The following is a 15007-nucleotide window of genomic DNA, read 5'->3' as shown; positions in this document are numbered from 1 at the left end:
GCGATCTCCTACACTGGCTGTACACCACTGGTGATCGTCGAGGGTACACTGAATAGTGCACGGTACATCCAAACCGTCATCGAACCCATCGTTCTACCATTCCTAGACCGGCAAGGGAACTTGCTGTTCCAACAGGACAATGCACGTCCGCATGTATCCCGTGCCACCCAACGTGCTCTAGAAGGTGTAAGTCAACTACCCTGGCCAGCAAGATCTCCGGATCTGTCCCCCATTGAGCATGTTTGGGACTGGATGAAGCGTCGTCTCACGCGGTCTGCACGTCCAGCACGAACGCTGGTCCAACTGAGGCGCCAGGTGGAAATGGCATGGCAAGCCGTTCCACAGGACTACATCCAGCATCTCTACGATCGTCTCCATGGGAGAATAGCAGCCTGCATTGCTGCGAAAGGTGGATATACACTGTACTAGTGCCGACATTGTGCATGCTCTGTTGCCTGTGTCTATGTGCCTGTGGTTCTGTCAGTGTGATCATGTGATGTATCTGACCCCAGGAATGTGTCAATAAAGTTTCCCCTTCCTGGGACAATGAATTCACAGTGTTCTTATTTCAATTTCCAGGAGTGTATATATATGTAAAAACAATGATGATGAGACTTACCAAACAAAAGCGCTGGCAGGTCGATAGACACACAAACAAACACAAACATACACACAAAATTCTAGCTTTCCTGCTTCATCAGGAAAAAGGGAAGAAGAGGGAAGGACGTAAGGATGTGGGTTTTAAGGGAGAGTGTAAGGAGTCATTCCAATCCCGGGAGCGGAAAGACTTACCTTAGGGGGAAAAAACGACGGGTATACACTCCCACACACACACATATCCAGCCAAACATATACATATACATATACATACACATATTGGTATATGTGTGGATGGATATGTGTGTGTGTGCGAGTGTATACCCGTCCTTTTTTCCCCCTAAGGTAAGTCTTTCCGCTCCTGGGATTGGAATGACTCCTTACACTCTCCCTTAAAACCCACATCCTTTCGTCTTTCCCTCTCCTTCCCTCTTTCCTGTCGAAGCAGCCGTTGGTTGCGAAAGCTAGAATTTTGTGTGTATGTTTGTGTTTGTTTGTGTGTCTATCGACCTGCCAGCGCTTCTGTTTGGTAAGTCTCATCATCTTTGTTTTTAGATATATTTTTCCTACGTGGAATGTTTCCCTCTATTATATTCATATCATCTATATATATGATTTGAGATAATGTAAATGTATTATTATTGTATTGTTGTTGTTGGGTTCTTCAATCCAAAGACTCTCCATGCTACTCTATCTTGTACAAGTCACTTCATCTCTGAGTAACTACTGCAACCTACATCCCTCTCAATCTGCTTACTGTATTCATTTCTTGGTCTGCCTCTAAGATTTTTACCCCCCCCCCCCCCCCCCACACACACACACACACTTCCCTCCAGTACTAAGTTGGTGTCACCTTGATACCTCAGAAAGTGTCCTATCAACCAATCCCTTCTTCTAGTCAGGTTGTGCCACAAATTCTTCTTCTGCCCAATTCTATTCATCACTTCCTCACTAGTTATGTAAGTTACCCATCTAATCTTCAGCAGTCTTCTCTTCTCTTCTTGTCTAAACTGTTTATTGTCCATGTTCCACTATACTCCATATAAATATATGCAGAAAATACTTTCTGACACTTAAATCTATACTCAAAATTAACAAATTTTTCTTCTTCGGAAATGTTTTTCCTGCCATTCCCAGTTCACATTTTATATCCTCTCTACTTCAACCATCATCAATTATTTTGCTGCCCAAATAGCAAAACTCATTTACTACTTTAATTGTCTCATTTCCTAATCTAATTCCTCAGCACCAACTGATTTAATGCAACTACATTCCACTATCCTCGTTTTGCTTTTGTTGATGTGTGTCTTACATCCTCCTTTCGAGACACTGTCCATTCCATTCAACTGCTCTTCCAAGCCTTTGCTGTCTCTGACAGAGTTACAATGTCATCAGCAAACCTCAAAGTTTTTATTTCTTCTCCCTGGAATTTAATTCCTACTTGAAATTTTTCTTTTGTTTCCTTGACTACTTGCTCAGTATACAAATTGAATAACTTCAGGGATACGCTACAACCCTGTCTCACTCTGTCATCAACCACTGCTTCCTTTTAGGGCCCTTAAATATTATAACCGCCATCTGGTTTCTGTAGAAATTGTAAATAGCCTTTTGCTCCATGTATTTTACCCATGCCACCTTTATAATTTTAAAGATAGCCTTTCAGTCAACATTGTCAAAAGCTTACTCTAAGTCTACAAATGCTATAAACATAGGTTTGCCTTTCTTTAACCTACCAATATCTTCTATGAGAAGTTGTTGGGTCAGTATTGTCTCATGTGTTCCAGCATTCCCATTGATCTTCCCCAAGATCAGCTTCTATCAGCTTTTTTCTTTCCTCTGTAAAGAATTCATGTTAGTTTTTTGCAACCATGACTCATTGAATTGGTAGTCCAGTACACCTCTTAGCACCTGCTTTCATAGGAATTGGAATATTATGTTCTTGAAGTCTGAGGCTATTTTGCTTATCTCATACATCTTGTCCACCACATGGAAGAGTTTTGTCATGGCTGTGTCTCCCAAGGCTATCAGCAATTCTAATGGAACATTTTCTACTCCTGGGATCTTGTTTTGACTTATGTCTTTCAGTGCTCTGTCAAATTTTTCATTCAGTATCATATCCCCCATTCCATAATATTGCCCTCAAGTACATCTGCCTTGTATAGACCCTCTATATACTCCTTTCATCTTTCTGCTTTCACTTCTTTGCTTATGACCGGTTTTCCATCTGAGCTATTGATATTCATGCAGGTGGTTCTCTTTTCTCCATAGGTCTCTTTAATTTTCCTGCAGGCAGCAACTATCTTACACCTAATAATATATGCTTGTACATCATTACATTTGTCCTCTACCCATTCCTGCTTAGCCATTTTGCACTTCCTGTGAATCTTATTTTTATGTGTTTGTATTCCCTTTCACCTGCTTCATTTACTGCATTTTTATATTTTATCTTTTCATCAATTAACTTCTGTATCTTTTCTGTTAGCTAAGAACCTCTACTGGCTCTTGTCTTTTTACCGACATGATCCTCTGCTGCCTTCACTATTTCATCTCTCTTCTTTTACTGTATTCATTTCCCCTGCTCTTGTCAATCATTCCCTAATGCTACCTCTGAACCTCTGCTTTTTTCAGTTTATACAGGTCCCATCTCCTTAAATTCCTACGTTTTTGCAGTTTCTTCAGCTTGCAAGGTGGCAACCTATGTGTCCCCTCCACAATGAGTGCAAGACCCAAATCACTCAACCACCTTACATTTTTAATACTTAACTATGCACTTTGCATATGGTTTTGTGGAATAATTCTAAATATTTCTTTATCTTCAGACCAGAGTAACCAAGCGAGGCAAGTGGTGATTTAAATGTCACATGTCATGCCAATAACAAATTTTGTAGCAGATGAAAATAATTGAGTTAGCTTCAGTTTCTGTGACTGAGCCACAACAAGGCAACAGCCAATTCAGAGCTGTTTAAAGCGGCCTCCATGGGTGGCCCAAGAGAAAACCAATGGACACCCCACCCCCGGTGGGTGGCAGCTTTTGTATCAGATAAGGGTGTGGTGGTGCCCTCATCCTTACAGTAAAACTCAAAGCTGAGATTTCTCCACTATGTGGAATGCTGGCCCAGACTTAGTTAAAATATATGCACCATTGGTGTACTTTGATCAGCCTTGCTCCATCTTGCTAGAGCAATAGAACTCGTGACATTGATTACCAGCTTGCACCATTCGTGACTGCCAATTTACATAATTTTTTTATAGACTTGTGACAGGATACACATAGATTTTTGTGCACTACATCTGTGTAGGGAGAATGCCAGCCATCACAGAAGCTATTTCAAAATTTACTGTGTAGATTTTAACTGTTCTCTTCTTACCACTTAGGATAAACTTTTAATAACAATCTAATAGTTTTGTCTCTGCTGAACTGAATAAATTCAATAATTATTCTGGTCCTCATGGCACTTATCTGTTCAGAATATCCGTTCCTTGCCTCCTAGCAATAATTTATTTTGGAGGGTTATAAAAAAATTTGAAGATTTACATAATTTTATATGAGGAAACTGGTCACACTCAAGTTAGTTGCATAGCACGGGGAACATAACAATGTCAGATAGAGTGTTGTGCAATTAAATACACTCCTCTCTTGGTTTAATTCTTTGAATTTCAAGCCTAAATTTCAGTCATTTGCATAGTAAATTGTAACTTTCTTGTGACAATTCAGTGGCCAGTTCCCAAGTTTTAATCTACAGCTCATAACCAATAAATAGTGGTCATTGTCCACATCAGCCCCTGGAATATACTATTGTATATTTTATTACAAGTGACTTCACCAGTTATGCAGGCCATTTGGATGCTGCCTTCCAGCATAGGTCTCCCTGAAACACAAAGATGTGAATTTTCTCTCCAGCATATCCTGCATTCACATAATCCTTATAGCCTATATCTCAACTAATTTGTTCCCACTGCCTCACCTTAAATTTTCCTTTCTCTGTCCTGTCCACACCACTCCTTCTCTTACCAGATCATGTCTGGCCTTTTCCTACCATTCCCCCCTCACCCAATCTCCCCCATTTTGGCATTATCTTTCTCTCCTTTTCTCTCTGTCTCTCTCTCCTCTATCTCTGTCCCTCACACCCTCTTTCTCTCTCTCCTTATCTACACCTCTGCCTTCTTCTCCGCTCCATTTCTCCCTCTCCATCTCCTCCTTCTTCTCCTCCCCCTCGCCCCTCCCTGTCTGCCCTTCACCCTCTTTCTACATCTCTTTTTCTTCTACCATCTGTACCCCTTTCGTTCTGTTGTGCAGCCATAGAGTCATCTATCCAAAGACCTACCTCTTTCCCACTATGTCTTCTTTTCATTCTTCCCTCCTCCCTCCCCACTTCTGTCAATTTTGGCAACTTCTTCCAACAATTGAGCATCAATAATCAATCTTTCTGTAGCCAAAGAGTGCACATTTGGGTGCCTGTGTGGCTGTGTGTGTAAATGCCTGTTCTTTTGACAGAAAAAGAACAAGTGATCGAAATCTGTTTCCTGATAAGTGTGTCTGTGCTCCACACATCTGTCCACTATAGGTGATTGGTTGCCTTCAACATTATATTAGGTTAAATGCAACGTTTGTTTCTTTGATCCACAATGAATAGATCAGCAAATATGTGTTAACTCTCAGAAAAATGTGATATAGGATACAATCTTACATGAGAATTAATGCACATACATTTAATGTTCATTTCACAGATTGTTAGAGAAGTCAGCTCCAGGTTTATAGAAGAGGTAAAAAATATTAAATCTAATTTTCATTTACAGATTGATAGTTGTAAGTAGAGCTATTGATGTTTCCCCAAAAGATCAGTTAACTACATCAAATGAAAATTAAGTTGTGAAAACTAATAAATTATGTGACAGAATTTATGGCCAGTATTACCTTCAAGAGCCAAAATGTGTAGTGTTGTCAACACACACATATAAACGTGAAAGTGTTACATGTCCCAGCTTTCATCTGATAGAGGTGAGGGATAGGTTCTGAAAGGTTAAAAGGAAGAGCAGGTTACTCATGATAAGCGGGACCCATCTTTACTCAGTATATTATTACCTAAAGGTAAGCACTGACAATTATGTCTCATAATTATAAATTTTTTCCCCAGTGTGGCATATTTATGTGAAAATTTTCAACATTTATTATTGCACAACAGATGAAAATCATCCTCTTTCTTTTGTATTAATTACTAGCTATAATACGTTGTAGTGGCATTATACAGGGTGTTACAAAAAGGTATGGCCAAAATTTCAGGAAACATTCCTCACACACAAATAAATAAAAATGTTATGTGGACATGTGTCTGGAAATGCTTAATTTCCATGTTAGAGCTCATTTTAGTTTGGGCCCCATGTTCTTCCACCTACGCTCAATGGAGCACGTTATCATGATTTCATACGGGATAGTCTACCTGTCCTGCTAGAACATGTGCCTTTACAAGTACGACACAACATGTGGTTCATGCACGATGGAGCTCCTGCACATTTCAGTCGAAGTGTTCGTACGCTTCTCAACAACAGATTCGGTGACCAATGGATTGTTAGAGGTGGACCAATTCCCTGGCCTCCACACTCTCCTGACCTCAACCCTCTTGACTTTCATTTATGGGGGCATTTGAAAGCTCTTGTCTACGCAATCCTGGTACCAAATGTAGAGACTCTTCATGCTCGCATTGTGGATGGCTGTGATACAATACACCATTCTCCAGGGCTGCATCAGCGCATCAGGGATTCCATGCGATGGAGGGTGGATGCATGTATCCTTGCTAACGGAGGACATTTTGAACATTTCCTGTAACAAAGTGTTTGAAGTCACACTTGTACATTCTGTTGCTGTGTGTTTCCATTCCATGATTAATGTGATTTGAAGAGAAGTAATAAAATGAGCTCTAACATGGAAAGTAAGCCTTTCTGGACACGTGTACGCATAACATATTTTCTTTCTTTGTGTGTGAGGAATGTTTCGTGAAAGTTTGGCCATACCTTTTTGTAACACCCTGTATATTAAAATATTCCAACACAGTTTAGTAAAGAAAAAAAAACAATATTTTTTACTGTGCTGAAGCTCTTCAGAATACTGAATGCCTGCTGAAATTGCCTCTGCACAAATTATAGAAAGATTTATGAGACTCCCACTGGAGATTGGTCTATGATGTTGATTATTGTGTCAATAAAGAATTGCATAACACTCTCTGTAACTTTAAAAAACAAGTTTAATATTTGGTAGGAAGGGCACTGTTTGGTTAACAAACTGGTTGTTACAATGTCATCGTGAGAATTTTTAATTATGTTGGAGATGATTACAGAGAGTTCATTAGGAACATATGCATTTCACATCAGTCCTTGTGTCTACAAATATTATGTTTATTTTGCCCTGACTATTGGAGGAACACAAAATCTGCAAAGATGCCTGATGTAACACCAGGTAATACACTTTCAGTGAGATGAAGACCTGTTATGCAACAGCCTGTGAATGTGGTAAGCTCACCACATTTAATTGGTAGTGATTATTGGCCTACACAACTGTGTTGTAAGTAAGTGGTAAGCGCTGCCATTGTTGCCACAGATGGGCCATTTGGCTTGGACTGACCTCTGTCTCATTTATCGGCCAATGGCGTGATGTGGATGCCATGTGGAGGGGAGGGCATCATCATGCTGCACTCCTGGCCATTGTCAAGTTAGCAAACCTGGTATTGCAACTGCTTCAGTCAAGTAGCTCATCAGTTGGCATCACAAGGCTCAGTGCACCCTATTCCAGTCCTCTGACCAAGGAAAAATTCCTAGCAGTACCAGAAATCAAACTCAGGTTTCGCCCCATGGCGTTAAACTATGCTGAAGACCCAGTTATGGAGGCAAACATACAACTGTGTACTTCATTACTGCTGTGAAGGTGGTTAGAGAGATGTGGAACAATATCTGTAGTTCTTGTTGGTAAATAGTACACTTATGTCAGTGCAATTCTTAGAAATTTTAGTTCTATTACAGTTTCTGTAATGTAGCAGAAGTGCAGTGACAGTCCCTGTTACTGAGTGATTATTTAGGTTATATCAGACATGCATAATTGTAATTTTTTGCAGAACCACATTTGACATCAGGATGGGAATTGTCAACATCCAATGATGGAGTAATTGATGTGTTCTGTGAGTTAGAGGAAACTTCACACAATGAGGAAATACAACATTGTTACTTCACACGTCCAGGAGACAAAGTATGTAATTATTTTCTGCTTGTTACATAATTTTATTTTTTAAGAGCAACTAAGATTTTTGTAACAAACTGGTAATGACATTTTAAGAGCTGTTTAATTTCATATCATTGCTGAGGTAAGCAGAGATGGAGCAAGCTGCAATTGGAAAAGGACAGAAGAAGAATGGAATCAGTCATACCCTTGGCAAAAGGACTAACTTAGAATTCCTGTGAAATGGTTTAGGAATATAGCAGAAAATATTTTTTAGAATGACCAGGTGGAGATTTCATTTCATTAACTCAACTACATTGTCATAACTACTGTGTCACATGTCTTGGTCAAAAGTCTCCTATCATTCAAACTGCTAACAGCTTCCACACGGAATTCATTAAGAAACCTTGTAAGACAATGCAGCTACAGAAATTGAAAGGTAAATTGATGTAAATTCTTGAAACTGTAAACATAACAAGCTATAATGTGACTGAGAATTGTTGTACACACTTAACTTTTTTTTATTTTCTGTTTCACACAATATTACTCTTGATTTTTTACTTTCCTAATATCATTTCTACATCTACATCTATACTCCGCGAGCCACCTTACGGTGTGTGGCAGAGGGTACTTATTGTACCACTATCTGATCCCCCCTTCCCTGTTCCATTCACGAATTGTGCGTGGGAAGAACGACTGCTTGTAGGTCTCCGTATTTGCTCTAATTTCTCGGATCTTTTCGTTGTGATCATTACGCGAGATATATGTGGGCGGTAGTAATATGTTGCCCATCTCTTCCCGGAATGTGCTCTCTCGTAATTTCGATAATAAACCTCTCCGTATTGCGTAACGCCTTTCTTGAAGTGTCCGCCACTGGAGCTTGTTCAGCATCTCCGTAACGCTCTCGCGCTGACTAAATGTCCCCATGACGAATCGCGCTGCTTTTCGCTGGATCATGTCTATCTCTTCTATTAATCCAACCTGGTAAGGGTCCCATACTGATGAGCAATACTCAAGAATCGGACGAACAAGCGTTTTGTAAGCTACTTCTTTCGTCGATGAGTCACATTTTCTTAGAATTCTTCCTATGAATCTCAACCTGGCGCCTGCTTTTCCCACTATTTGTTTTATGTGATCATTCCACTTCAGATCGCTCCGGATAGTAACTCCTAAGTATTTTACGGTCGTTACCGCTTCCAATGATTTACCACCTATGGCATAATCGTACTGGAATGGATTTCTGCCCCTATGTATGCGCATTATATTACATTTATCTACATTTAGGGAAAGCTGCCAGCTGTCGCACCATGCATTAATCCTCTGCAGGTCTTCCTGGAGTACGTACGAGTCTTCTGATGTTGCTACTTTCTTGTAGACAACCGTGTCATCTGCAAATAGCCTCACGGAGCTACCGATGTTGTCAACTAAGTCATTTATGTATATTGTAAACAATAAAGGTCCTATCACGCTTCCTTGCGGTACTCCCGAAATTACCTCTACATCTGCAGATTTTGAACCATTAAGAATGACATGTTGTGTTCTTTCTTCTAGGAAATCCTGAATCCAATCACAAACCTGGTCCGATATTCCGTAAGCTCGTATTTTTTTCATTAAACGTAAGTGCGGAACCGTATCAAATGCCTTCCTGAAGTCCAGGAATACGGCATCAATCTGCTCGCCAGTGTCTACGGCACTGTGAATTTCTTGGGCAAATAGGGCGAGCTGAGTTTCACATGATCTCTGTTTGCGGAATCCATGTTGGTTATGATGAAGGAGATTTGTATTATCTAAGAACGTCATAATACGAGAACACAAAACATGTTCCATTATTCTACAACAGATTGACGTAAGCGAAATAGGCCTATAATTATTCGCATCTGATTTATGACCCTTCTTGAAAATGGGAACGACCTGCGCTTTCTTCCAGTCGCTAGGTACTTTACGTTCTTCCAGCGATCTACGATAAATTGCTGATAGAAAGGGGGCAAGTTCTTTAGCATAATCACTGTAGAATCTTAAGGGTATCTCGTCTGGTCCGGATGCTTTTCCGCTACTAAGTGATAGCAGTTGTTTTTCAATTCCGATATCGTTTATTTCAATATTTTCCATTTTGGCGTCCGTGCGACGGCTGAAGTCAGGGACCGTGTTACGATTTTCCGCAGTGAAACAGTTTCGGAACACTGAATTCAGTATTTCTGCCTTTCTTTGGTCGAAGATTTAGATTAATATAGTAGAAGAAAAGTTTTATTACATGTAGTGAAACCTGCCTTATGTGCTCTTGAAAAAGTTTGTTTGATGTGATATTTTAACATTTTTATTTTTAACATTTGACAAGGCTATACTGCTTAAGATAAAAAGCTGATTTTATCTTTTCACTCTCATATCTGTTTCTGTATATGTTAAACTGACATGTTCCACATCATTACAAAATGTAATATTTATGATCTATGGAACAAGTATTAATGTAATGTAATCTAATGTAAACCTAAGTACAAGCTTATTCAATTTAGCCAAATTGTTTACAGAACTAGACTCATATTATGCTGTAAAGAATGGAAAAAGATATTCAGTTGTATATATGTGCCACCCAAGAGCAACACACAGAGCTTTATCCTATCCTTTTTCAATGATATTCTCACACTATTGTCAGGCCTTACAAGCTGTATAAATTAAAATTACATGTAAATAATAAAAGAGTGAAGGTAACAAGAAACAGGACCACAAATTTCAGAACAAGATAAGCTCTCTATTGATTTAAATGGAAGTATTATAAATGTTAATTCACAATTGTTAGTTATTTTTGGTAATAATTTCTTAATTGCAGTAGAAACTATATTGTCAAGGTGTGCAACAGAAGAAAACATTTTAGTATGCTGAAAAAGCAAGCTCCATAAAATTTATTGATCTGATGCTCTGACCACTTCCCCATGTGAAATTAAGAAAATAATAAATTGATGATATTTTAAAGAAAATTCCTAAGAGTTCTCATATGAGAAATATCATCCCTCTGAAATATGAATCCATGCCATACCATCACAGACATGTGATACTTTATCAGAATCAGAGCCACCTATGGAAGTAGTCATGTCACATGCCTACTCTGCTTTTGTACTGTTTCTTATGTGGGCATGGCCACATACCACATGAATGAATGACTATTGCCAAAATGTCTGAGAGTGCAGTTTGACCACCTGTTGATGAGGCACACTGCTAAATGTAGTTGCATTCAACTTAAGTGGCTGCTTCACAACTCTTACCATCTGTCACTCACTCTTTGTCCAGTGCTCCAGGACTACCATTCACCATGATTGAGCTGCAATAGCAGTGGAATCTAGCAGGCTTGGACAATCAGCCCCACATTTCTCTCTCTCTCCCTCCCAGCCACTAGATGTATTTGCTTTTGAGTTGGAACTGGTTTTCAGGATTTCCAATTCTCTAACACACTTCAGGAAGAATGAATTACTGACATTACTGGAATTTAACACCTGTGGTGGCTCAATCACATCCTTCCTACTCATCTTACTAAACTGCTCTGTGAATCTCTCACACACTTGATTTGGGTCACTCAGCGATTCTTCACTGTAACTTATTATTACGTTATTGCACACTGCATTGTCGCTCCCTCCTCTTTCCTTATTTACTGTTTTGATAACATTACTAGATTGCCTCATCTGTTCAGCATACATCTGTGATTTTAATGTCTTAAGTGTTCCCCTGTAGGTTTTTCTACAGGCTTCATATTTAGGTTGGAGTTACTGCAGTTTCCTTTAATTTTATCATGTTAGGAGGAAGTATAAGATTCCTGGAACTGTCAGTTTTCTTTAGTATTTGGAACACTGGACGCACTTGATTAAGACAATGGGTTAATGTTGTATAAAATTTATCCCACTTTTAAATATCTTCTATTTCATATAGGCCTCTCTGATGCCAATTTATGTGTGTCATTGTTTCCTTCAATGTATGATAGTCAAGCTTTCTTTTGTAGGAAAATAGGTCCCCATCAGATACTGTTTCTTTGTCTGTATGAAGCTCTAGGATTAATGCACTATAGTTTGAAATGTGATTCCCAACAGTTTTAACTACAAGGTCTTCCCTTCATAAGTTTGTAATAACATGGTCAATACATGTTTAAGATTCCCATGTAATTCTTGTTGGCACTGAATTCACATGGGTGTAATTATAGGACTGTAAAATGTCAATATATCTAAAATAATTTATGCTATTAGTTAAGGAGTCTATGTTCACATCTCCTACTGCAATAGACTGTTTTTTATGAGGTGAGAGTTTGTCATCAAATTGCTCTAAATGACAGAAAATTTCTTCCATGTTACTGTTGGGGGTCTGTACATGCTAGCTATTATTAAACTGCTATTTCTAAGTATTTGCAGCTATTTCAAAAACCATTTCACATTCAAGTTTATTTGCCCAATCAATTTTTTCACACTGGACATTATTTTTGACATAAATACCAACACCCCCACCTTTTTTTGTTTCATACAATAGACACTGACCATTTTATAATTACTTAAATTAATGCTACAGATTTCTTCAGTTTTGCACCCTATTTCATGCATGAGGTAAATATGAGGACTAATAACACTCAAAACTTCATCAATTTGTTCTACTTTGTTGGTAATATATTGGATGTTTTGTGATATTATTTAGAGTTTACTGTCATTTATGATGTTGTTATCAAGTACTTAACCTTCATGTATACATGGTGAAGGCTGGTTTACTCATGAACTGTTTTTATGTACATAAGGCTTTTAAGTTCAATCCTTTCTTTTATTATTTGACTACATTTATCACACAAATAACGTTTACCTGCATAATTCAAATGAAATCCGTGGTTAGTGTGTTGGCCTCATCCAACTTCCCTGTATCTAGAATTATAGTGCCTTAATTATAATATTTGATTTTCTTATTTCCTTGTTTACACACGAGTTGTTGATCAGATCATACCAATGTGGGACAATTGTGTGTTCTGGTTATTTTCTTCAAGGAAATCCTTCAGAACTTCATTTTAGACACCAGCTTCATTGCTTCCCACATCATATGCACCACTTACACAAACTATGAAATAATTGCTATGCAGTATTTTCCTTTCAAGTCGGCACCTTGTAGAATGTTTTTTTGTTTTTGCTCCAGGTTTGACAACACTGCTCACTTGAAAATTATTGTTTGAGTTATTTAGGATTTCATCTAGATTTCTTCTATGATTATCTGTGAGTAAAATCACATTGCACTTTGGTGTATGTTTTGTGGAGATATTACAGAGTTTGTTGAAGGAGTCACTAACTGCATTGCCATGATTATATTCGCACTGTGAACTGCACCTGTTTTCCTCACTAACAGCCTTTTTTTCGTTAGTTTTTGGAAGTATGGTAGTTGTCAGAGTTTTGTTACACTTTTCCTTTTATATTGCAAATCACTATAAAATGTGTTGCGGCTGTCTGCAAGCTTTATGAGGACTTATCACTGTAATGGCCCCTCTATTGTGATGATGAGATGCTGCGCATACAAACAAATTACACCTAGCTTTTCTTCCCATATATTGTTACCATTTTGCTAAGGGGTACTATTATTAATCACATATTTGAACAACTGGCAATTAACAGGCCTCCTCCTGTCCGCACCTATCAGAACGTGTCATGAAATGGTGAAGACTTTGCAACAGGAGAAATGTAATGCACCTACCCACGTTCATTGTCAGTTTCAGACAGCACTTTGTACTTGTTGGCAAGGGGAGAGGTTGAATTGTGGTTGAATTATCTGAAATCCCCACTGACACAGCTTCCTATGTATGAGGCATCTAGTCCTACCATGAACACTCAGTTCACAAATAAGTAAATGCGTAGTTTTTAGCCCAGTTTTTATGTCAGTGAATGTGTTTGGGTGTATCTGTGTAAGAATATGTTCTTAAACTGTGTAAATTGTGGTATCACAAAAGCTAGTAAAATCTGTGTGTTTTTGTGTAAGTCTGTGTGGTATAAATCAGTCAATTTCATTGAGTGGCTGCCTTTCTTTGTTTTATTTTATGATTTCTCTCCTGTAATTTTTGTTATTGTAATAATCATAAAATAATTGTTTTCTTTCACAAACTGAAACAGCAACCATATAAAAATAAAACAAAAAATTTAGATAAAATAATATTGTGGGCTTTCAAATTTTAGTATTTGCAAATAAATCTTGTGTTTGTTCCAGAAACGACTCCATGTCAGTAATAATGTTGGTAATGGTGACTATTTTAGTTACAAAGTAAACCATGACAGCTGCCATGTTATGATACTAAATCCAAGTTTCTTAGATTATGGACTGTGGTTCTGTGTTATGAAAACAAGTGGCTCACTGTACACTTCTACAGTCTATGTGCCTGGTTCTCAAAGTACAGAGAAAGAAGGTACATATGTTTATCAATGATTATTTAACTGACAGTTATTTTATCTCATTTTAACGATTAAAGAATATTTAGTTTCAATTTTTGTATTGTATTGTATTGTGAGCTTCTGCCAGGTTTGAAAAAGAGAATGAGGTATTTATCAAACTTCTCATCATTCACTAGGTCTAATTTTTAAAAGCTATGCAAAACCTAAATCATGTCTAATATTTCAATATCTCTCTACATAAAGTGAATTAAGTCTGTACTCTTACCTTAATTATGTCTAATATTTGAATATCTCTCTACATAACATGAATTAAATCTGTACTTTTTCAATTCCACAATAATATTTAGAATTGAAGAACAACACAGACATAGTGTTTCGAGTGTAATGTCTAAAGTTAGTTATAATTATCACCACAAATATATCAAACATAAAACATGGTACTGGTGCACTAAGACTAGTGAAAGTTTTAAAATGCATAGAAGGTGGACTGAATGCATTCAGACTTCGAGGATCTGTAGGAGTGTGTTCCACAAGAAGTGTTGTGAGATGGCATATTTGTCTACCAATGAAAAGCTTAGTATTATGACAAAGTCACAGTGTCTGTTTAATGTCAGGCACCATAATATCAGCATGTCAGTGAGTGATTTAAAGAATATCATACACATTAATAAGCAAGTACTACACCATGTAATGTGACTACAGCATAGGCTAATCCTCGTGTTGACACATGATGGAACACATTCATGAGCTTCCTGTGTTATGTTGGCCCAATGCTATAGCATTGCAAAGGTTGTGGACATATGTGAATTAACAGTTGGGT

At 38.0% G+C, this 15007-nt stretch overlaps 1 protein-coding gene across 1 annotated transcript in view; it reads left to right on the top strand.

The window, feature by feature from the left end:
- LOC126176558 (uncharacterized) overlaps nucleotides 1-15007 on the top strand; it is a 179239-nt gene that overhangs the window by 19499 nt on the left and 144733 nt on the right. The window contains exons 3-4 of the mRNA XM_049923718.1: nucleotides 7701-7831; nucleotides 14006-14201. Of these exons, the coding sequence (XP_049779675.1) occupies nucleotides 7701-7831; nucleotides 14006-14201 (327 nt within the window). The remainder of the gene's footprint in view (nucleotides 1-7700; nucleotides 7832-14005; nucleotides 14202-15007) is intronic.

Source organism: Schistocerca cancellata, chromosome 3, assembly GCF_023864275.1.
Source record: "Schistocerca cancellata isolate TAMUIC-IGC-003103 chromosome 3, iqSchCanc2.1, whole genome shotgun sequence".
Lineage (NCBI taxonomy): Eukaryota > Metazoa > Arthropoda > Insecta > Orthoptera > Acrididae > Schistocerca > Schistocerca cancellata.
This window is presented reverse-complemented; position numbering and strand designations above follow the sequence as displayed.